This window comes from Mauremys reevesii, linkage group 18, assembly GCF_016161935.1.
Source record: "Mauremys reevesii isolate NIE-2019 linkage group 18, ASM1616193v1, whole genome shotgun sequence".
In the NCBI taxonomy this organism is placed as follows: Eukaryota; Metazoa; Chordata; order Testudines; family Geoemydidae; genus Mauremys; species Mauremys reevesii.
This window is the reverse complement of record NC_052640.1, coordinates 18,200,944-18,224,345: the sequence shown is the minus strand read 5'-3', so window position 1 is coordinate 18,224,345 and position 23,402 is coordinate 18,200,944. Positions and strand designations below refer to the sequence as shown.

Below are 23,402 nucleotides of genomic sequence, written 5' to 3'. Positions count from 1 at the left end.
GTCCTGAACTTAAGTGTAAGCTGACAGTCTCCTTCATTAATTATACATGCATAGCATCTTTTCCCCAGGATCCCAGACAAATATTTTCAATCCAGCTCTGCGAGGTATTTTGGGGAAGTATCCTCATCACGTCCCTCTTCAGTAACGACCCCAAGCCGAAGTCACTCAGTAGCTTTTCTGTGATGAGCTGGCAGCTAGCTATGTTAGGCAGAATTATAGGGAATACCATGAAAGCATCACATACACTTAGGAGTCCTATGTTCTTATATTATGGCTTTGAGCTTTGTTGTGTGGCTGAATCTGCAGAGTATCAGAGGGGTAGCCGTGTTAGTCGGATGCCGAAGAAGTGGGTATTCACCCACGAAAGCTCATGCTGCAAAACGTCTGTTAGTCTATAAGGTGCCACAGGATTCTTTGCTGCTTTTATGAATCTGCAGAATGTCGTATGGCCCCTTAGCATACTGGTAGTTAGGTGGGTGCTTTGTCATCAGGTCATACACATGCAACTTCCCATCAGCCTTCGGAGCTAATTGTGTGTCCAGAAAGGAGAGCCATAGTACAGTTCCTTTCTCTCTCTCACACCCCCGCCCCCCAAAACATGAAGTCTGTTTTTCACATTCAGGACACACAATGAAGCACATAGAGAGGCAGGCAGGGCTGACAAACCAGTTACATGCCTTTTCTTTGTGTGGACTTCAGCACCCAAGTTAGGTCATCTTGCTATGAACAATCTTTTTACCACCACCACCGATTCCTCCCACGGGCAAGTCGGCCAATTTTAATGAAGACTCTTGTGCTATTTGGTATTTTTCTTGAAGCTGCAGCAGTCTTAGTTAGATGACAGAGGGGTAGCCATGTTAGTCTGTATCAGACAAAACAAAGAGGGGTCTTTGTGGCACCATAGAGACTAATAAATTTATTTGGGCATAAGCTTTCATGGGCTAAAACCCACTTCATCAGTTTTAAGCCAACGAAAGCTTCTGCTTAAATAAATTGGTTAGTATCTAAGGTGCCACAAAAAGACTCCTCGTTGTTTTAGTTAGATGAGGCTCTTGCCTTTCATTGAATAAGATTCTAGGCCTCTTGGTGGAGGGAAGTTTGGGGGGAAAAAACAAAACAAAACACAAAATCAAACCTTAAAAGGCTTAAAAAAAAAATCAGGAGACAAAGAGAATCCAAAGTGCATTTGTTTTCAAAATCTCATGATTTTTAAGCTAATCTCAGTTTTCTGGGGCCTGACCTGTGATTTTGACTGCAGCTGGCAAATACTATTAATACTTGCTTCAAAAAAGCACAACTCCTGCCTGCTTCATTCAAATATTTAACAGGCTCCAACACTAAAGTTCAGGGTAGGAATGTTCCTGTCCAGAAGAGTTTAAATCTTGTTTGTACGTTCATTGAGGCAGGATCAGTGTCTGCCTCACGAGCACACAGCACATTGTGAGCACTGACAGAAACTAACAAATAAGACCACTAGCTCTCGTCCATTGTACTTAAACCTTTTCTTAAAGACTGAAAGTTGCTGCAGGGTAAGGTACAACAAAAAAAGAGACAGTAGGTAGAATTACCATCCATTATGCTAGAATGATGCCCCTGCAGCTTGCAATAGCAAGTACAAAGCCACTCCATGTTACACAATTTAAAGATATATTCCAGTGTTATAAAGAATACTCTCATTATTCCCACATAGCTGTGATAAAGCACTTCTCATATATAGTTCACAGCATTTTATTACAGGTTCAAAATGCCCTAAAACTCCACTCCCTGTGGGAACTAATGGGATTCAAGCAATCATTCTCCTGGGGTGTGTTTTAGGGTGAGCATACAAGCTTGTTTCGATTGGGAGCAAAGTGATGAGCCAAGCTAAATATAGCAGAATATTGAGATTACAGCAGCGTAGCAGCAAATGTTATAAATGAGACAGACATTCCATTGCCTAACCGCTTCCACTGTAACCTTCAGAACAGAGAGTTGTATGTGACCTGCTGCAAGCAGGTGTAAAACCTCCAAGATGCAGTTGTTTTCTAACCTGTCATTTTGGGTCAGATAGCCTTTTCAATGCAACTTGGACTCACTGAAGCACTCTGTTTTAGGAATGTGGTTTTAGCGCTCCTAACACTCTTAATCAGCAAGTCAGATCTGGTCAGACATAAGGGTTAGCTATGTAGTAATTTTAGTTTTCCTAACTGGCTTTACTCAGCTCCCTCATTTATAAAGAGACAGATAATTTTAAAATTGTCTACACCATAAGTAGTGGAGGACATAAGAAATGGTAAACAACTCTGTCCTATTTTTTTTCCCTTTCGATACAACAAATACAGGTCAAGGATTTGTCAAGCTGTTTTTGACATACCTTACAAAATACCTGTTGCCAATTGGCTAGGAAAGGACAGCAAGCTGTCTTTGACAAGGTTATTTGCACAAAGTTGCATATTGGGCTAAATACCAGCTGTTTGTGTGTTAGAACTATATATATATATTTTTACTGCAGTGGCTAAAGATGACATTTTATAGAGAATATATTAAACAGACTGAAATGAACTCCGGTACCTGGGGGCAATTACTCCCATTTTATTCCATGTGCACTTGGAACACTGCCATAACAATATCACTAACTCAAACAGATCTTGCCTGGCTGGAGCTCTTCAGTACGTACATTCTGCATTCTCTACTAGAAATGGGACTGAAGCACTTAGGGCATTACGGCAGGGCTTCTGCATGACTGATATTCAGCTGTGCTGCTAGTTGTACAACCCTAGAAAAGGCAAGCAAGGCAGAACAGCTCCTGAAATAAACAGTTTTTCTGTGCAGCCAAGAAAATGGAGCTTACTGTTGAGAAATGGTCTTCCTGAGTTTTCTGGCTCAGCCCACGGGTTTGATGCCAGAGCAGAGAGCTGGGTCTTAGAAAAGCCAGCCGACAGGAGCAACTTTGTTTCTGTGCAAGAGGCATCCTTCCAACTTCTCTCTACAACCAGACTTGACAGAGCATCAGTTTGTGACCTTCTTGGAACCAGTCAGTCAACCAACCTTCATGGGAGGGAGCAGAGGATAGTGATGGTAGCTTCTATGCCAGTAGATGCCCAGCTAGCCCACCCAAACACAGGACAGGATTTCTATCAAGAGCACAAGGAACAGTACACATAGCTTTGCACCAGCACAGGTCCCTTACAGGCTTGAGAGTTAAGCCATCTATTTCCATCTAGCCTGGTGAGTCACTTAACAGCCAAGCTGCAACGCTTGCAGGATCCCAGATACCTTGGGCTAGGCTTTCCCTGCTGAGTGGGAGTAGGGAGGGTTTAATATTCTCCCACAGCATGTTAAGTGGAGAGGGAAACAGATTCCATGTGGACTGATGCATAGCCAAGGCTAATTGCAAAGAAAGAAGCCCATTCTCAGACGGTGGAAGGACAAGGAGACAGACATGTACGAGCACCTTCTATTGTGCATTATTTTCTCATATCCTTCATGAAACAGCCTTCCCCCCACATGACTTATTACCCCAACGTGAATGGATATTCCCCTACAGCAGTAACTGCTGACGTGCTGCTTAAGTTACATGAAATGGGTGAAGAGTCTTGGGCAACAAGGATTGTTATCCTGTTAGAAGAGTGGAGAACTTTACACCCTCCTTTGCTGGAACATTATACATCACAGCAGTTTTGGTGCAATTGTTGTAAGAGACACATGGGAACTAGGCATTACTTCCTCAGTAGGAGCACTCTTCCCCAGTACAAGTTAGGCTAGGCTGGGAACAAGACTGACTGGCTTAGTTTCCACTTTCCTACCTTCAAATAAGCTTGATTTTAAGTCTAAAGCATGTGATCAGTTCAATTTTCTGTAGTGTAGCCTCTTTAGGGCTTATGGGGGGGAAGTCTATTCTATTGGAACATGTATGCATGACACTTAATGTATTTTGTTTAATCTGTTTTATTACTGGTGCAGACTGATTTTCCCTGCCATTTAGAAACCTGCATTTTTATTGCAGAGGAGTTTGAGGTGCAGGTAGTAAAACAGTAACCTTAGAGCATGCAGGGTTGTCACATTTACACTGAAGTACAATTATAGTGTCTGGATTTGAAGAGTAACCCATTCTATATCAGCTACCTTCCAACAGCAGCATTAGAGTGTCAGTTTTATGCTGAAAAGTAGCACATCACTGGGGCCATACTAGAAACATGACATTTTGGTCCTTCCTATGCCTAAACACCTGTTGGTAATTTAAAAGCAAGTACTAACCAGAATTGCATTTAAGAGATTACAAATACTCCGTCATTTACATCTACAGACCCTTTAAATTGAGGTTTTCTGGTTTAGGTGCTTGCACTGCAAATTTTCACCGTAGCAGCATGTTAGGAGTTTTATTCCCTGCAATTGTTTCAGCTTAAAGTAACATAACTCTTGCTAGAGAAAGCCTAATTTGGATCCTGGCAGGTATATAAAAACAAATTTGTATAGTTTCAAGTCTTTGTGTTACTAGTGTAAAATCTTGCAGGTTTTTGGCACTTGCTTAAACGTAGAATTCTTCTCTCCATCTCCCTTCCCCCATGAACTACATTAGTTACCTACATTTCATCTGATATTTATGCCAACAGTAAGTTAATGGGAACTGTCCCAAGCAACACAAAGTATGATTATAGCAACTAACTATATTTGGTTTTCAAGCTCTTTCCTTCCTTTCACTGTTTAAGCAGGTCAAAAGCCATGACATCTTGCAAGCAGCAATTGCCAATCAATACACCATGTGAGCCTGGGCTCCCACTCTAAAGCCTTTCTTCACACAAGTAATCCTGATGAAGTCAGTACCCTTGATCGCCTGAGCTAGCCAAGTCACAGATGGAACAGGTCTGACAGGACGGCTACAGAGAACACATTTATATTGTAGTGTATTTCCTTCTATGGGACATCTGATTTTCTAAAAATCTTTGTTTTAGGATTCAGTGTTTGTGATGGCTTTCACTACAAAGTGAGATCTAGTTTATTCACCATCCTAGATTTGGTCTAGTAACAGCTGCTGGCAAGACTGCTCTATTTCCATATCTGTTAAAAGGATACTAGCTTAAAATAAAAGTGAATTTAAGAATTAGCAGCTTTCATTTAGGATCAATATCTGAGAGATTGTTCTCCTTATAGGAAACCCTTTGGTTGTGTATGTGAAGCCGAGACTCCATCTGCAGTAGTATGAAGTGTAACATTCTTCTAGAATAGTGACTTATTGAAGAGTGTATCCAAGTTAACATCTGCTCTAATAGTTTCCTCTTCAAGTTCATTAGAGGACAGCTCTTGTGGGAGTATATGGGAAATGTTTATGTAGAGTTCCTGATGAACAACTGAAGAAATCCCATAGGTTAAAAGCCTTTTTCTGTAAATGGGATCTAGAAGTTAGAGCAGTGGTTGCACAACAGCTGAGTGCTAGAATAGACGAAGTGGGTGGGGAGGAGGGGGGCATGGGGAAGACAGACCTATAGTACCCTTACCAGCAAAGTTGTGAATTTGAGCTTGCCTATACTATTAGCCATCTTAAATGGCCCTTTAGCAGAAGTGCTGCTATTGATGGTTTGAATGCTTAAAGCCAATTCCCTTCAGCCTTCCCACATATGGCTGGCAGTTTCACTTGCAGGTGTAGGCTTTTCCTATTCCAACATGCTCCTGTTTTGAAGGAGGCAGGTGTGTGCATTGTGTTCTGTTCTTGAATACTAGTGTGTAGAAGTGATGGAGGCAGTACTCCAAGATGCACTGCATGACTTACAGCAGAGATGTTGTGCTGGTTCTTTAGGTAGCTTCCAGTGGTTGAGTTTCTCCTTCACTTAGCTCTGCTTAGTTTACATGCTTCACTTTTGGGGAAGACCCCATGAAAGACTACATCACAGTATTAAGCTAGGCTGCCTCTTACAGTACAATTGAAGTACAGTAAAGGATGCAAGCCTAGGCTGGGCACTTCATGAAGCCTGTGACTAAGTTTGTTCCCAAGATGAGAATGGACAAACAAATGCATTTAAATCTGTATAGCAGAGACCGGAGGAATAAGAAGTTTAAGGCACTGTGTTCATACCATAAGTTAGTGTCACCTGGGACTTGCAAAAACACATTCTGCAAGGGGTGGAAGAACTGTCAGATACTTGTATTTTCCTCATTCATCCCTCAGCACATCTGTAGTCGGAAGGTACAGTGTAAGTATTCCTACTACAGTGCAGGCAAAGTAGAGGGGAGGGCAGTGATCAAATGCCTAGTCTAGCTTTGACAGTTGCTAGTTTGGTACCATCACTGTTGGTAGATACAACTCCCCCTGCCAAAAAATTTCAAGACTACAACCACAGTGTACACCAGTTTTACATTTATATTTGGACTTATAATATTCATGATTAGCACAAAGTTCATAACCATAAATTATACATTGTTATCTAATTTCAGTACATAAAACGTTAATGATATATGTATTTGAAGAGTGGCACAAAGTAACACAGCCCTGTTGGCATTCTCAAAGAAAAAGGTGTGCGGTGGATGCGCCATTTATACTACTACAGCACAGCAAAACCAAGAGTCGCCGAACGCTGTCAGATCAGACGACACTGCCTCTAGTTGCTAGTCAGGGTCAAGAATTTGAGTCAGTCCAACATGGTGGAGCAGAAAACCTTGACTCTGGCATCAGAGTTAATAAAGGTGCAAAACCAGGATTATATCCTTCTCCACTACCTCAAATATTTCAGCAATATATCCCTCCCCAATCCTGACACTGCACTCTGAGCATATGCTAAGGTAACAATGATTCATAGTACTTTGGCAGCCCACGCACACACATTCCTGCTACGTTCAACTTGCCATACATATAGCTGAGATTTCCTTTTGTACCATTTAATGTCACTGAGTAACATGCTCTCCCCTCTTGTTAAACAAAAAGGCATCTGGGAAGTTCTCTTGCTTTCTGGTATGATCAGATTTATTCTCTCAGTAAAAGTCTCAAACCTACTCCAGAAGGTACAGAACAGGCTCAATCTGCTCCCCAATAACTTTCTGCAAAAAATTTCCCCAATATTTCTCAAAGTACTCTGTGAATTGAAGAAATATTTGAAAGCCCATTCTCCTTTTTGCATACAACGTTGCAAATAAAATGGGGTAGTCAGATTTAAGCAAACTTTTAACAGTCCACCAATAAGAAGATGCTGAACTCAATTCTGAACATCCATGCTACCTACTTAGTAGCTTCAGCTACAGTACTTTAAAGCTTTAACGACTTGGTGCCAGGTGATTCCCCAGCACAACCACTGCCGGCAATGGGTTTGCAGCAAGGAATATGCGCTCCCTCTTCCCCCTGGCCTCAAGCAGTTATTGCTATATTCTGAGTTTTAGATAAATAGTGCCTCAACTTCAGTCAAGAGTCTTGCAATATAATTAACAAAAGCTGCCTTTGAGGTTGAAATGTAACCGGACAATAGCAATAAATAATGGTAACAGGTATCCTCTGGAAATCTCCTCACTGAGTGGGACAGCAAGTATTCAACCAACCAAGGGGTCATCTGTGCCTTTAGGACCATTGTAAACTTCTCCAAAAGTTAGCAGGACAGGAAGGGAGAAAAAAAAAATCAGACTGTAGATCTGTCAAAGAGCTAGTTACATATTGAAACCATAAACAGGCGGCTGGGTGAATCCTGGAGCTGTGTATCCATACGGGAAGTTGGCCTGGGGAGGTACTGCGCTGGGGCCTGCTGTTAACATTAGCTGCTGGCCTGGAAAGGGAAGAAGGAGTTTGTTTAAACAGAGCTTTGCAAATGCCTGAAATACAGTGATGAGGCGGTTTTTAAACTGCCAGCATTCAGAATGTCTATCTAGCTGGTTAACAAGCATGTTTGTATTTTAACATAAACAGATAGGAGAACCTAAACTATACCTTTCAGTCCACCTCCTCCACTGAGGAGAGAGGACACAATGATGCGAACAAAACAGGCCATCTAGCTTTTGTTGCCAGACAGGTTTAAGAGCAACTCACAGTATGGAGAGCTGGGTGAAGTTTTGACTAAATCTTCAAGCCTAACCCCCCCCGCCCCGCCACCACACACAAAACAAAATATCTTAATGACACTAAAACATTTCATGAATGTGTCCATCTGTTCATTTAGAAAAAGCCTACAAGAATTCCAAAAAACGCAAAAAGTGTTTTGTTTCAACATTTCAGAAGGAAAATGTTTAAAAACAGAGACCAAGTTTCAAAATTTGCTTTTTAAAATAAAATTAAAATGTGTAAAAGTGCTCAAAATCAGAATAAAGCATCTTGTTTTGGGTCAAAGTGTTAGACCGGAAAAGAATTTTGGGTTTTTGAAATTGCCAATGTAATGAAAAATCCACTATCTGCCCACCTCTGACAGTACAAGATGGAGGTAGAAAGTGTGGCTTTAAAAAAAGATCCATTGAGCTTGAGACAGCTACATAGCCTCCCAATAATACAGATTGATTCCTTGAAACCAAACAATCTATGTTAAACAATTGATATGGTTAGGACTCATGCATGGTCACAATTTTGACCAAAGCAATTCAAGCTATTGAATTTTCAGCAGCTTGTGTACATGTAACAACTCCAGATTGCAAATGCATTTTGTGAATACCAATAGCACACATGCCTCATGCAGGCAATCAACTCAGGGATAACCTTTCCATTAGAGAGTGGACCACAGAGTCACGTATTTCTCTGCCTCAGAGCTGCTGCAAGACATGCTAGTGAGCAGAATCTGCCTGGTCACAACATTTATGAAGCAGCCTTCTGCAGAGTCCATTGTGAAAGAGACCTTCAATTTACCTGCTCAACACAAGGTCTTTCTAGGACAGGCCATTAAAAAAAATCCACTCTGCTTGATTTGTCAAGTGGAAAGGCAGACTTCCAATCTTTGAAAGGTAGCAAGGTATTAGACAGGAAGTACAAGGAGGAATGTTTCATCTGGAAATCCAGAAAAGACTCTGGGAACCCAAAAGCCATGTGTATTTGCATTCACCCAATTGCCCCTTCTCATCCCCTCCCCCACCACTGAAAGACCTGGGATTTATGTTTTTTCCTAAGGGATTGGTACGGTAAAGGGAGGAATAAGCCAAGTTGGATTGTTTCAGCTAAAGTACTGCTACACATTCAAATGTTTAAAATTTAAGTGTTGCACAAAACTTTCGAGCATATTAATAAGTATAAATGGTTAGACTTATCCAGGATAAGGGCTCCAAGTAGTGATCACTAGCTGGGAGAAGACAAACTGCTTCAAGTGACTGGAGGTGGAGGATATCCATACTACAGACGGGCTTTAAATAGTTACTTTCCTGTGGCCTAACATGGTGAGCCTTAACTGATAAGAACATCTTGCTAGCAATAAAAAAAATACACCAAGTCTTTCACCTACCAAATACTATTGGAGTGGGTTCAGCTACTTGTTCCTCTTCTTTCCTTAGGCTTTCAGAAGCATCAAGTTTATCCACCTATGTTATAAAGTGAACAGGAGAAGTGTATGAAGGCCTTGCCTAAGAGTCTTGTCCTCTTAGTGGTATGTCTCATACCAAATGCTCAAGTATTGAAGTGTTGCCCTTGCAAGTCTGGTTTTTAAGCCATGGAACACACAAGTATGTTCCAAGCTGTCCAAAACCCAGAAGGAGAGGGGAGACTAATTCTGAAATAAGAATCAATCTGCGCTTAGCTGGATACAAAGAGGTGCACTACCTGAAGTACAAGGTGTAATACTTGCTCTCCATCCATTGAAAACATTACGTCCTGCAACTCAAGCTGCCAATTTCCATTTCAGAGCTTCAGGGTCAAATCAGCATGAAGAACTGTTTGGCAGACAGCTACTACCTAACCACATCGTCAATAAGATTCTGAAAACACATGCCTACAGTATGTTTGACTCTGGAAACCATACATATCAGACAGCATGAAACATGGTTTGACTAATCAATGTTGTATCCTATGTAAAATGAATGGATCTAGTACAGCAAATAGTAAGCTCTGTTCACTCTTACTGGCACACCAGATAAGGTCAGCTAACTTTTAGGAATAGGCTACAGAGCCAGTACTATATTGCTTTAAAATATTTTCCACTTTAGAGGTAATACAAGTTTATTTTCTACTAGATAGCAATGCAAGCTCCTGGGACTTCAATGGGAAGACAGTTTGATGTGGTCCTATAGGGGGAACTGGCTGAAGCTAAGGGTACAGCACAAAGTGTTTATTTTGCTCTATACATACCTAGTTTAGTCTTTGATATCTTAGACAGCCACTACTTATCACCACAATACAACTGCTAGCACTAAAATCCCTAGCTATGAATTCTGGAGACGGGGGAGGAGGGGGCGCGCTGAAAGGAGTTCCTTTGCTCTGGAACTCCTTTTTACCCGATAGCGCATGTAAATGAATCTATGACACAGGAAGCATGTCTGAAATGGCATGGTCAGTTAGCACCCATGCCCCCCCAAATTTGATGCCTACTGAAGTATCACACCTTCAGAGTTTCCAACTCTCTGGACTGAAAAAGGACCTTTGTTACATAAGATAGATGCTTACAGCTTTAGTGTAGTCCACAGCAGAACTAACATCTATCCAGAAATAGGGGATACTACTCCCTCTACAGGGAAGCAGCAACAGTATTCAGCCTACATGACAGGAAGTACAGAACATAAATTTAAAGTAAAGGAAGCCCATTTTCTAATTCCACAGACTAAATTAGTTTCACTGCACATCAGACTCATCATGCATATTTCACTTTAGGAAAAAAGTCTAGTATTTAGTAGATAATTGTAACCTGTAAATCCAGCCAGCAGTTTAAAGTTACTATCTAAACCTCATTTTTTATTTGAGAAATCCACTGCCCCACTTTTTTACATGCAAGTGGCTTAGACTTAGATTTATTTGAAGCTATTGTGCTGAAATTCTGAAGATTCTGCATACAAGATCAGTCCAAAGCAGCTTCTGAGCATGCAGACAAGTCTCTGCTGGGAAGCTTTATCCTGCCAGGTCGGGGCCATCACATCTCTAAAGACATCATACTACTCTGTATGTAAGCTGCTAGACTTGTTTATATGTCGACTGTGGGTAAGGCAGAACACCTGGAATATCAGTTATCTAGAGATTTCCTCCCTCTTCACAACTGATCCTGTGACCTTGTGGTTTACTATGCTTCAAGGTTTTGATAATGGGTTATCTGCTACCATTTAAAAAAAAAAGGAGTACGTAGTATATCAGACAAGAGTTAAGGATGATAAAACTGCATTTCTTTTTTGAATCATTAGTCCAAATGCTTGTTGACAATGTTCTTCAGTGAATAGTTTTCCCCAGCTGAAAGTGAGCAAAGTCTGGCTGGATTCTCAAGTTGTGTGTGAGAAGCTGTCTTTCTACAGCATTAGAAGTTAATAGGAAACCGAGTTAGACAAAAAGCTAGGTTATACTGCTCTTCTGGTGGCAGCTACAACTAGGTTCTAGTAACAGAATCCTAGGATATATATTAAGGGACACAAATGAACAAAGTTTAAAATCAGAGACTGTCACCTTATTAAACAGCCCATCAACCTGCAAGAAAGTTCAGAAGGGAATACTTATCAAGTGACTATTCAAAAAACAAAATCTGAAGCAAAAAACCACATCAAAACATTGGGACAATAATGGCAAGAGATATTTGTAGAGTATTTAGTGCTAAGATAAAATCATTTGGTCACTATTTTACAGTGCACAAGTTATGTACATGATTAGACATTACAGCTTACTTAGAATTGTAGAGAGCTAATTATTTTGGCAGATTACTTCTTAATTAAACAGCATATTCAGATGTACCATACATAACCTGCTATGGTTTAAGACATGCCATTTACATGATAAATGCAACTCCTTCACCAGTACATATTTGCCATGTACTTAAATCATGAATTTCTATGCATGGACAGTATTTGCATATTTGTGCGCTGTAAAGTAAATAGTTACCCATGTTAAGGAGGTAGAAAAGTGACTTCCACCTTGTTGTGACTGATCTGGAGGCATGCATCTCCTTTGTATCTACAGGAAAGTGGCACTTTTCTTCTAGCTTTACATTTGTGATAAGTTAGTTTTGTTTGATGCTGTGGGATTTAGCAGCTCCAGATTTGCAGACAGATGGTTAAGACGACTATGGGCAAGAGCCCCCCGCCCCCCAAGATTGTGTAAGTCAGCGTAGCTCTATTGAAGTGGTGCAACTAGGATTTACATCAGCTGAGGATCTTGCCCTAAGGAGATAAAGCCTGAAGTTGCATTCATGTTAACATTCCCCCTCCTGACATTGGTCACACAAACATGACCTGAACTATTGAATGTCTCAGTAACGCTGAAGCTACAGTTTCAGCAAGACACAGAAAGCTTAAGATTGGCAATGAAACATTTAAAATATAAATTCACTGTGTATATTAGCCTGACAAAGGTTCTGTAGTCCCACAGATCTACAACACTCATATGTATTCCCATAGCTGCTGATGTGGAAGGGCTTCAGAAGGCTATCTGCTTCACAAAGTACTACCCCTGCTATTCCCATGAAGAGAGCTAGTTATGTCTCAGGCAAGATGACTGTGGTCTCCTAAAATTAAATCGGTAAAAGGCAGAGAAATGGTAAGAGACATCACATCTTGAAAACTCATGAGTTTGGGGGGGGGGGGGGGGAGTGTATTTTTTTATGTAAAAACTGGAAGGCAAAAGCATAACTGAGTTACCGAAAGAGTCAAATGGTTAGAATACCATAGAGAAATAGACTACCCTTGTATTCAAGAAAGCAGCATGCACAGTATTAGCCCTTTTTGCTTGGAGTCTAGATTCACAGTTCCCAGAAGAACAGATAGTAGTTAGAGAAACAGTTCAGTCTTTTCATCAATTAACAGTTATAGCCTCAAAGCATCAGGTTTAATTGTGATTGGTTCATTGTTATGTACTATGTAGCATGATCACTGAGATGTGCTGAAGTTTATGTACCTCCACCTCATGTTTCTGGAACTGAGGTTCAGTATCTCAATCCATGAGCACTGTCTTACCTAGCTCAGTTTGGACAATGCTAAACATGTGCAAGAATCTAGTACAAAGCAGCAAGTCTTTCAACAGAAGCAACACTCACTTTGGTAAGGTACTCCCTCATCACCTGGATGAAATAAGGCATTGCAAAGTCCATGATGTTATGCCTCCATGCCAGCTCAAGGACCACATCTGGGTGCAGCAAGTCATAGCATGCAAAGAGAGATGCTGCAAAACACTCCTGTTTGCCTTCCTCCAGGAACCACTGGAGCAGTTTCTCTGCCAGCTCTGCATCTTTGGATTCTGCAGCATACTGCATGGCATCCTACAAGTGAAATGCCACATATTTTAAGAGTTACACCTGGCCCCTTCAAACTATTTATTTTTCCCCCTTAGCGAATTCTGCAGACAGGTTTCCCCCAAGTGAGGTAGTTTGGCTGATCCTAAGGCAGGAGAATGCCAAATGCTGCAAAGCCAAATGTAATTGGTTTCCAAGTGAGTATTTTTAAATTGAGGCCACTGGTTCTGTGCACTAGTGGTCATAACACCTGCAGTAAGTATCTATCATCAGATAATGTCAGTTAAACCAAAGTGGTGGCTCCACCTTTCTAGACTACTGTACTCCTTTCAGGAGGCTATTTTGTGAAACATGAGGGTATGCAAGACTTCACTTAAGTACTTGCTAAAAAACCACCACACCCACAAATTCTTGTCACAGAACACTATTACTGAAAAATTGGTCACTTCCTCATAAAAATGAGAAAAAATGATTGGAATATATATTGAACTTATTTTTCAGGGTATAGTATATAAAGCAGCATAAACAAGTCATTTTCTGTATGAAATTTTAGTTTGTACTGACTTGTCTAGTGCTTTTTATGTAGCCTGTTGCAAAACAAGGCAAAAAATATCTAGACGAGTTGATGTACCCTGGAAGACTGCTGCGTACCCCCACGGTTACATGTCCCCCTGGTTGAGAACCAGGGAACTAAAGCATTTACAGGAGAAGCCAAGAATGGACAGCTCAGCTTCTGCATGTATTCCATGACTATGCAAAAGCATTAGAGTGTCATGGAGATGCTCCATTCTACCTAGCATAGGATCACAGAATGTGCTTATAGACAATAACTCTCTAGCTAATCAGTATCCATTTTAAAAAACAGATTTGGTTTGTCAATTTGACCTTTCAGTTAATGGGATTTATAAACAATACCAGTTGCTGGGATTAAAGGAAGCCAGTGAGATGAGATTGAGACTTCCTCCCAGAACTACAAATGAGGTCTCTGTCCAGAACAGATTAAGTTTGGGTGTGAGTAAGGTGTTTTTTTTAAAAAAAAAAAAGCAGTAAGCCTTAGTTTCTAGCATCTCACTGCAGCCTCTGTACTCACATTTTAAAACAGGGATGACTCCAATATGCAAAGTCACTAATATCAGAGTCTTCAACACAAAACCAGAAGTGGCTTAAGCTAGTCTATCATTAGGGTTGGTAGGTTTAGAGGGTCTTCAAGTGCCTCCTTCTAGAATGTTCTGCCCCAAAGAAGTTGGCAAAGGCGTAACCGTTAGTTCCATCTTTGGTTCAAGTCTCAGAAGACAAAAGCTGTGTTCAGACTTGTGTATGAGACAAGCTAGTGTTTTTTACTTAAGTTATATATAGTGTTTGTGTTGTACCTCCACTGAATATATAGCTATCCACATCATGTACTGTTTTGCACTTAAGTTTTAAGGGAGGCTAGAGCCTCAGTAATGGCACACTGATTTGGCTGCATCAGGGCTCCCCATCTGAAGTATGATGGAATGGGGCTTAATTTTACAAGTTTTTTTTTTTTAAAGAAAAAACACAGAAAGTGACACCTACTCCTGTCAAGTGAGCATAAGACAACCTATGGAAAAAAAGGATACATGTGAAAAGGAATTTACTTTTCATGACATTGCCTCTTCGATTAGTTCTAATCCTAAATTTGTAGCAGTTGTGTGAAGGCAAGTGCAATCCACACTGCAGTGACAGTGCAGAAAGCTCACTGCAGTTTGTTTTGGAGATGCTTTTTAGAATTGCCTCTTCCATACCATTTAAAAAAGGGAAAGTTCAATGTTAACTGACCTTGTAGAGACGATCCTTCTTGCAGAGCTCCACACTCTGTTTCCAACGATTATTACCTTTGTACAAGTAGGCTGCGATACGCCTAAACTCAATCAATTCATGTTTCTCCAAGCGCTGAGCTAGTGTGATGTTATCAAAGTTATCATAGGCATCAATAGATGCTCTCAAGCCCTATTTAGGAAAAATTCTGTTAGCTATCAGAACAGCAAGTAAGTTTCTAAACACCACTGGAGAAACAAGGCTCTAGAGAAGTATGGCTAGCATGAATTAACTTTGGTTTTGGGGGCTGCCAGTTCTAGGCTACTGCAGTATGGAGCAGCTAGAAAGCAGCCACATCCAATTAGAAAATTCAGAAGAGAGGTGTTTGCTCCGAAGGAGCCAGCCCCCCACACTTAAAGAAAGCCATGATGCTGGCTTTGCCTAGAGGGATTACTGAAGTACAGGAACATTGATACAAGCCCTGAGTGTCCCATTAGCAGTGGACAAGTTATGCAAACTTGAAGTAACTGGTCTGTTTGCCTCCCTAGTCCACTTGACACAGAAGCCTGCAACCTCTTACATATACAAGGCATTTTTATTTTTTCAAGAGACCCCCATACAGCAGCAGCAGCATACACAGTGTGCCAAGATATAACTACTCTGTATTCTAATACCGTCTAGAGAAATAACTTTAGAAGGAATCTGCAATTTATGTGCGGGGTGCTTTAGGGTATTTCTACCTATCACTACTTTATCCTGACCATTGAAATCTTTGGTCACAGCTGCTATTCCTCCAGAAGAGGTAGACTTATCCCCACCCAACCTTTATGTTCCAGCCAATACTTTTCAGTCAATTTGAGACCGAGTGAATAACTCTTACAATGCATGAAGTGTGGCTGATTAACAAATAGCAGGCATGTGACGAGAAGGGAGAGTGCATTGGCACACCAGTGTGCCAATACAAGTGTGTCTGCTCTACTCAGATGTTGTAGTTGCATTACAGCAGGCCTGTATGGGACACTTACCTGATAATCCTCCTCCTCTGTCAGGAGATTGTTTAGAGCCTCATTGACTCCTTTGTTGTTGTGGTTCTGGACTGAACGCAGGTAAGGCTTAACTAGAGGCAGCTGATTAACCTGGAAGCAGAATAGCAGTAAGGACGTTAGATTAAGAGTACTGCTTTGAAGGAAATTAAATACTCTAGAGAAGCAGGCTCTCCAGTTTAGCACTAGACATTTTTAAACCAGCCCCCCAAAAAAGTCTATTATAGCTGCCAGCAGCTCAGATACTTAGGAAAAAAATATCCTTTAATTGCTGGCATGAAAGAGCTAGACAGTCAGGATTTAAATTTATAGAAGATATTTGGACCTATTCCCCATCACCATGTGGTGGAACAGTCCTATTCCAAGTGAAGTGATGAGCACTACCAGCATGCTTGCTACTGCAAAAAGGGAGAGATCTTCTAGACCCTAAAGACTTCATCTCAGAGGGCAAGGCCAAGAATGCACTAAAAATCCTGAGGAACAGAGTTCAGTTTCTATACCTGATCCATTTATGACTATAGCTCACCTTTGAGAAAAAGCTGACTGTCCTGGTATGATCCAGCCGTAGAGACAATACCAGCAGAAGATCATTGATCAACAGAGGTTTGTAGTCCAAATAGAACTGCAGGGCTTTGTAATACAGCTCCACATTGGCCACCTGGATACAGGAAACACTGATTAGATCAAAGGCTGTCTCTACATCTGCAAGTTTAAACTATATTGCAGGGAAAGTGAAGTATACCACCAGATTAAATTAAAACAAAAAAGTGTCAACTCTGCAAAAGTCTAAATGTCAGATTTCTGTTTGAGTGCTCGCCATGTAAACAGCTGCAATTTGATATTAAACTTCTCAAATAGATGGCTAGTACTTGTCAGCTTCCTGCTCTGCATGATTCCAGGAATCTGTACAAAAGATTCAGATCCCAACCCGACTGTACAAAATATTTTACTAGCACCGTTACAGCCTTGAGTTTGGGGGTAGGGGCGCGGGGCGGAAGAGGGGTAAGGTAATAAAAGGTAATAATTGGAGATATCCCAATCTCCTAGAACTGGAAGGGACCTTGCAAGGTCATCAAGTCCAGCCCCCTGCCTTCACTAGCAGGACCAATTTTTTTGCCCCAGATCCCTAAGCGGCCCCCTCAAGGATTGAACTCACAACCCTGGGTTTAGCAGGCCAACGCTCAAACCACTGAAGGAAGGAAGGAAGGAAGGAAGGAAGAGAAGCTAGGCACAGGAAGCCCAGAAGAGAGGGGAAAAAAATGTTCAGCAACTTCCTGTTTATTTCAGAAGTTTGTTGAACAGGTACTTGAACCTTGTAGCTGTAAGATTAAAGCTCTATCATTTCAATTTTTGCTTAGTAACAATTTTCACAAAGCTAGCTGGGTCCAGTAATTAGATCACAGCTATTTACCTTTGCAATTATGTCTTTGAACTGCCCTTCTTTCCAGGCATCAGTAGGATGATTCATCATTGTAATTATTGCATTGTCATACTCTTCATACTTGTCATAAAGGAAGACCAGTTCTCCCCAGAGGTGAGCTTGTTCTGCAGCTCTGAGCACCTAGGGATAGGAAAAAGGATAAATATTAGGAGCTGCATGTTGCTCACCAACGTGCCTAGCTGCGTAACAGTTTAATGCAGCAAGATACCTACCTTTGGAATGTTGACTCTGGACCAGAAGAGCTCCAGATGTTCCCTCATCTTCTGAGGTTTGAATTTGGAGTACAAGATGGCAAGTTCCGTGAACATTCCCATGTGAGCACGCTCCAGGCCCAAAGCAGCTTCCAAGAGGGCAATCAGTTCTTCAAAGTAGCCACGATCCTAAGATGAAGATAGCCAAGGTTACTGATTGAACATCCCTTTTGAAAAGTTCCCTTATCAGCACAGTAGGGGACAACATAGCAGGAACAGTGGATTTGAGGTGTTAAGTCTGAGACATGGGTTTCAAGGTTGAGGTTTCTGAGTACTGACCCTTTTACTTATTCCATTGCACAGTGAAGATGCTTTCCAGTTTAAACACAGCTCCTTGTTTAAGATGAGCTTGTTTCACTAGTGGTTTAAAAAAATCCTCAAAGAGAGAGGTGTTAAAAGTTCTTTGAATACCAACTGTTACCATGACACTGACGGGTAGCGTAGTTGCTGCCATCTCAGATTTTAAGGATCACTATTAACAAATCCTGCAAATAGGGAGCAGACAATTATTCCCTTAGATCATTAAAAAAAACAAACAATCTAACCTGATAATAGCTAATCAGCTCTTCAAGTTCATCCGCATGTATTACGATGTGCAAGCCACAGATCTGTGCTAGGCGGAACTCCTTTCCATCCACACAGGCAAAGCACACCTGTAACCAAAGATTTTAGTCAAACTGATGTTAGACCCCCAGGCTAGTACACCACATTACCCAAAATGAATTGGATAACTGCAAGACTAAAAAGGGTTTCTTCTATACACTAGATCAAAGACACTATCAGATGTAGGACAAATAATCAAGGTGCTTGGAAGTATAGACTGAAAGCAGTGTCAATCAGAACTCCTCATGCTGCATTAGGAGCAAGAATTATCCCATTTAAGACAAAGGTTCTAAAATGGCCATTGAGGCTCTGATTTCCAAAGTGTGGACCATATCTTGTACATATTGCTCTTGTGAAACCTCTTCCCCTACTTGTGACTGCATAACATGGCAACTAAGAAATTGCTCATAAGGAAGAGTAATATTAAAGAAAGCATGTTTGAGTACTTGATACGATCTAGTACAGTGGTTCTCAAACTTTTATATTGGTGAACCCTTTCACATAGCAAGCCTGAGTGCAAACTCCCTTATAAATTAAACATTTTTCTATATTTAACACCATTATAAATGCTGGTGGCAAGGTGAGGTTTGAGGTGGAGACTGACAGCTTGTGACCCCCCACTCCCCATGTAATAACCTTGCAACCCCCTGAAGGGTCCCGACCCCCAGTCTGAGAATCCCTGATCTAGTAGCTGGAAGCATGGCAAGCCAGCATTACATGACCAGCAAGTGCTCTGAAGACTAGTAGCCCACAGATTTGTTTAGGAATAAGATACCATTTCAAGCTAATATGAATGTGATCCTTGGGAGAAGCAGCACATATTTTCTATAAGCAGCACCACATACTAAAAGGGATTCTACAGACAGTGTTAAAGATAAGGCAAGATGAATTACCTCCTTCCAGGTCCTGGTGCTGTTGGCTTTGCGGCCACTGTCTACTGCTGCCTGGTACTCTCCAAGATGCACCAAGGTAGATGCCAGGCGGGCAAAGTTAGATACATTGTTGTAGAGCAGCTTTGCTGCATCATACATTCCCTCCTCATAGCAGCGATCTCCAACCTAGAAAAAACCAGGATAAACTGAGTTGGACTGATAGGGGCAGGCAAGGGTAATGAGCAAACTTTCAAAGCTTGTCCTGTGTTCTTTGAGAGTGTCTGTAAATAGCCTTGTCCGGTTGGAAATTTCCTAAGGCCTTCCTATTTTATTAGGAACATAAATACATACCTGCTGAATGTGGGCATTGTTAGGGCCACTCACAAACTCTTCCAGCTCTGAGAGGCGATTGGTTTTTGCCAAAGCAAAGATAAGTTCTGTCTCTACATAGGACTCCCTGGCCTTTTTCCTGGCCATTTGCAAGAATTTAACCAGATCCTCCCAGTTATCTTAAATAGAGAAAAAAAGACAAAGTTTCCTATTCCACTCCTTTCATTCTGAATTATTTTCCATTGTCTAGTCAGTTAAGCAACGAGCTACTCTGCAAAAACTGACACACTGAAGAGCCATACTGCCCAGCTAGAACTAGCTGACCCCACATCCAAACAAAATGCACTAGGTACCATTCCTTGAGCTGATCAACTCTCAACATCCATACATCTCTTCTGGTTCATGATGACTCAAGGAGTTGTGTGCTGTTAGCATTTATAGTTCTCATTTTATGTAGAGATTTGAGAATTTAAGTCAGTGAAAGCACTTTAAAAATAGATCCCATGATGAAACACTGGATCTGAAGACTTCATATATTAGTCATTGGGGACACTATATAAAATATAAATATAAAAACAATACTGATATATATATATATATATATATATAAAAAACACACACAAACTTTGAACTTTTGTTAATCTGGCTCAGTCCTCCTATGTTCTGTAGTTAAGCATGGCTTGTTACTGAGAGCTGATAAGGACTTAGCTTACTGTTTCTACTAGCTGCTTGAACAACTTCCATGTAAGCAGAGGGATCATCAGCCTTGATATAGGAGTCAATGGCTTCCTTCACCAAGTCCTTTTGGAGCTGTGCTCTGGCCAGTTGGCTCCATACAGCTGGTTCATTACATCTCTCTGCAAATTCATAGGCACGGTCCAGGTTGCCAATGTGCTCTATCAGCACCTATGATATTAAAAAGATAAGTTTAAGTGTGACATTCTAGTCCTAGGCATTTGAAGACTAAAGAGCTCTTCCCCATACCAAAGGATAAGCAGCAAAAAGTACCCCATAAGTGATATGAAAGCATGCAACCACATATTCTGGATTTAAAACAGCCCTTTCAAGTTCATCTATAAATGGTTGTGTTTCAGGGTGGGAATGTCTTCCTCTTAGTAAGATGAACTCCTTGGGGAAAAGAGAACACTGACTGGTTAAATTTAAACTCATGTAAACTTCCAAGAGATTGGTGTCTGAATTGTTCAGCATCCAAATGAAGTAATTATGTTACCTACATTCAGATTCATTATTTGTCTTACCCCCTGCCCCATTCTCAACTTTCGAGTGCTCGAGAAGCAGCTTTTTCCACAGAATATTTAACACAACATTGTATTGGGGGGGTATGTTGACTGTAGTTTTATCTACATGTACAGTATGACTTTTCTAGAAGTCTACTGGCCACCCTAGAGTTATTTACCCGTTTTTCTACCTGTTCCTATGAACTGTATACCCTTAGTATGAAACATGAGCTGGTAGCCATGACTGCACCTCACCTGTATTGCAGAAGTATTAACATCAAATTTCCTGAAGATAGCAAAGGCTTCTTCATATAGCTCATTACTGATGGCTATGTTTGCAATATCTGGGGCATCATAGTTATCCAGACGATTGATATATTCCATTACACGAGTGCGATCAGCTTTAATGGCAGTCAGGATCAGAAGATTCTGCAGGTTCCTGTAAATGGGATAAACAGGACAAAAATGGTCTATAAAAAGGAGGCATTAGGTGCTACCCATTATTTGGCCTAAAAATGCCACCGTCAGGCAGTTAAGTCCAAAATTAAGGTTAATGTTTTACAGAAGTTTAGTAGATTAAATGGCTTTAGACACTGTTCCTCCTGCAATAGCAAACTGACTAGACCATTTTTATAGCCAAAATGGAAAATAGTACAATAAGATTTAGTTACTTGTTACACTATCAATTCACTTTCTAATAAAAAAGGAAGAGAGTCAGCATTCCTTTGTATTGGTACACTGGCTGCACTACTTCAGTTGTATTAAAAAAAGTTAAAATACCACCATTTAATCACTTCAGTGGCTGCTCACCTTCTCTAGTACTACACATCCCCTAATGCCGCTAGATCAAATTTTGCGCAGCCAAAAAGAGGATATCCATTTAAAGATCGTATAGAGTGAAGAGCAGTCAGGTATTTCAGAAGTTTAGGGGACAACTTAGAACGTCACAGAACACTTCTATATTTCTTACAACAGAAAGGATATCACCTTCCACCTACCTATGCTCGCTGAACACAGAGTTGTCCAAGACTATCTTCTCAAGAAGCTCAATTAGTTCATTGGGCAGATCAGCAGTCATGAAAGCTTTCACGGTAACAGAAACCTCTTCAGGATCCTGCGTTTCAGATAAGGCTGTCTGGACAACCTAATTTTGAAAACATTTGGAAGGAGTAGTTGAAAGGGCTTTTCCTAATCTTAACCTTGTTTATGAATCTAAAATTATCAGCCCACTGAAGTAGGACACATTAAGTCAGGAACCTCACAAGGTTCTGAAACATCAAGCTGAACCAACACTGCAACTTCTCGTCAGAAGATTCTGGCTATCGAAGATTCCTTTCAATCTGTCATGTAGATGGCTTTGAAATATTGATTCACCAGTATTAGTGAACGATACTGGGCATTTCACAGCCATTTAATAAAGCATACCACTGCACTAGCCTTACAGTATGAGCAGTGTCCCTTAGTTTTAACTATCCCAGATGAGATTCAATTACTTTTACAGATAGTATTGCATTAAAGAGACGAGACAAGTGCTAGTTATACTGGCCCCTGTCCGTGATGAAACAATTTTGACACTGTATAGAACAGGGTGGGCAAAGTATGGCCTGCCTAACATTTGTCTGGTCCACAGATAGCAGCCACAGTCCTGCGGCATAGCGAGGTGCTGCTGGCTGGCTGCTGCTGGCATGTCTTGCGCACCCCTGGCGGTGGGGGGGAAGGAAGAGAAAGGGAAGACAGCTCCATGTGCTGCCTGCCCCCAGCACTGTTCTCACTGTGGGGGTGGTGCTTGCAGGTGCAGGTAGCACATGGAGACCCACTGCCCCCCTCGCCACAAGGGGTATGTAGAGATGTGCTATGGTGCCAGCAGCCAGCTGCTTCCGGGAGAGGTGTGGGGCAATGGCAGGTAGCCTGCCTGAGTGCCCCACTGAGCTGCGTGAGGTAAGCACCTCCTGGCCAGAGCCTGCACTTTGCACCCCAATCCCCTGCTCCAGGTCAGAACCCCCTCCTGCACCCACACTCCCTCTCAGACCCTGCACCCCCTCCATTAATATAGTAGATGTGTGACCCGTGACAACTTACCTTAAACTGGGCCAGCTAGTAAGCTTAGGGAGGACTAATGACCCACCAGAGTTTGGCAGAATTCAACACGTTTATTGTACTGATAGCTAAGCTCAAAAGAAGGGGGAGAGGGTCTCACAAGTCCCAGACAACTTGTCTACCTGGGAGCTCTTCTGATCTTCCAGCTGTTCAAGCAGCCCATTAATTCCACAAGCAAGGGGGAAAGCCACTTCACAGGTATTTGGAGGGGGGTTAAGGGAGGTGTAAGACCTTTTGAACACACAGGTTCTACAGCGCACACCCCCGCCCCCACAACAGCCCCCCGACCCAGTGAAAGTTATTGCCCACCCCTCGGATAGAAGATAATTAAAAGTAAATGTTGAAGTAGAGGGGCTGATAGGGTTAGCACAAGTATTGGGGGGATGTGAGCAAGGGATTCTGGAGTCATTCTGAAGTCAGAAGATACCGGATAACAGCTTTCATTTCTAATTGTAGAACCAGTTACTT

At 41.4% G+C, this 23,402-nt stretch overlaps 1 protein-coding gene across 3 annotated transcripts in view; it reads right to left on the bottom strand.

Moving 5' to 3' along the window:
• Nucleotides 1–6,309: 6,309 nt before the first annotated feature.
• CLTCL1 (clathrin heavy chain like 1) overlaps nucleotides 6,310–23,402 on the bottom strand; it is a 55,135-nt gene continuing 38,042 nt past the window's right edge. For 2 of the 3 annotated variants that reach the window (XM_039505720.1, XM_039505719.1), the window contains exons 19-32: nucleotides 21,836–21,981; nucleotides 21,093–21,276; nucleotides 20,313–20,505; nucleotides 19,621–19,778; nucleotides 19,291–19,455; nucleotides 18,340–18,447; nucleotides 17,756–17,923; nucleotides 17,514–17,663; nucleotides 16,629–16,760; nucleotides 16,085–16,195; nucleotides 15,081–15,251; nucleotides 13,086–13,307; nucleotides 9,372–9,447; nucleotides 6,310–7,721 (exon numbers count right to left, since the gene is read on the bottom strand). In XM_039505720.1, the coding sequence (XP_039361654.1) occupies nucleotides 7,606–7,721; nucleotides 9,372–9,447; nucleotides 13,086–13,307; nucleotides 15,081–15,251; nucleotides 16,085–16,195; nucleotides 16,629–16,760; nucleotides 17,514–17,663; nucleotides 17,756–17,923; nucleotides 18,340–18,447; nucleotides 19,291–19,455; nucleotides 19,621–19,778; nucleotides 20,313–20,505; nucleotides 21,093–21,276; nucleotides 21,836–21,981 (2,100 nt within the window). In that variant the 3' untranslated portion in view covers nucleotides 6,310–7,605. Of the gene's footprint in view, nucleotides 7,722–9,371; nucleotides 9,448–11,380; nucleotides 11,528–13,085; nucleotides 13,308–15,080; nucleotides 15,252–16,084; nucleotides 16,196–16,628; nucleotides 16,761–17,513; nucleotides 17,664–17,755; nucleotides 17,924–18,339; nucleotides 18,448–19,290; nucleotides 19,456–19,620; nucleotides 19,779–20,312; nucleotides 20,506–21,092; nucleotides 21,277–21,835; nucleotides 21,982–23,402 lie in introns of those variants that run through there. The other variant, XM_039505721.1, reaches the window with a different exon arrangement.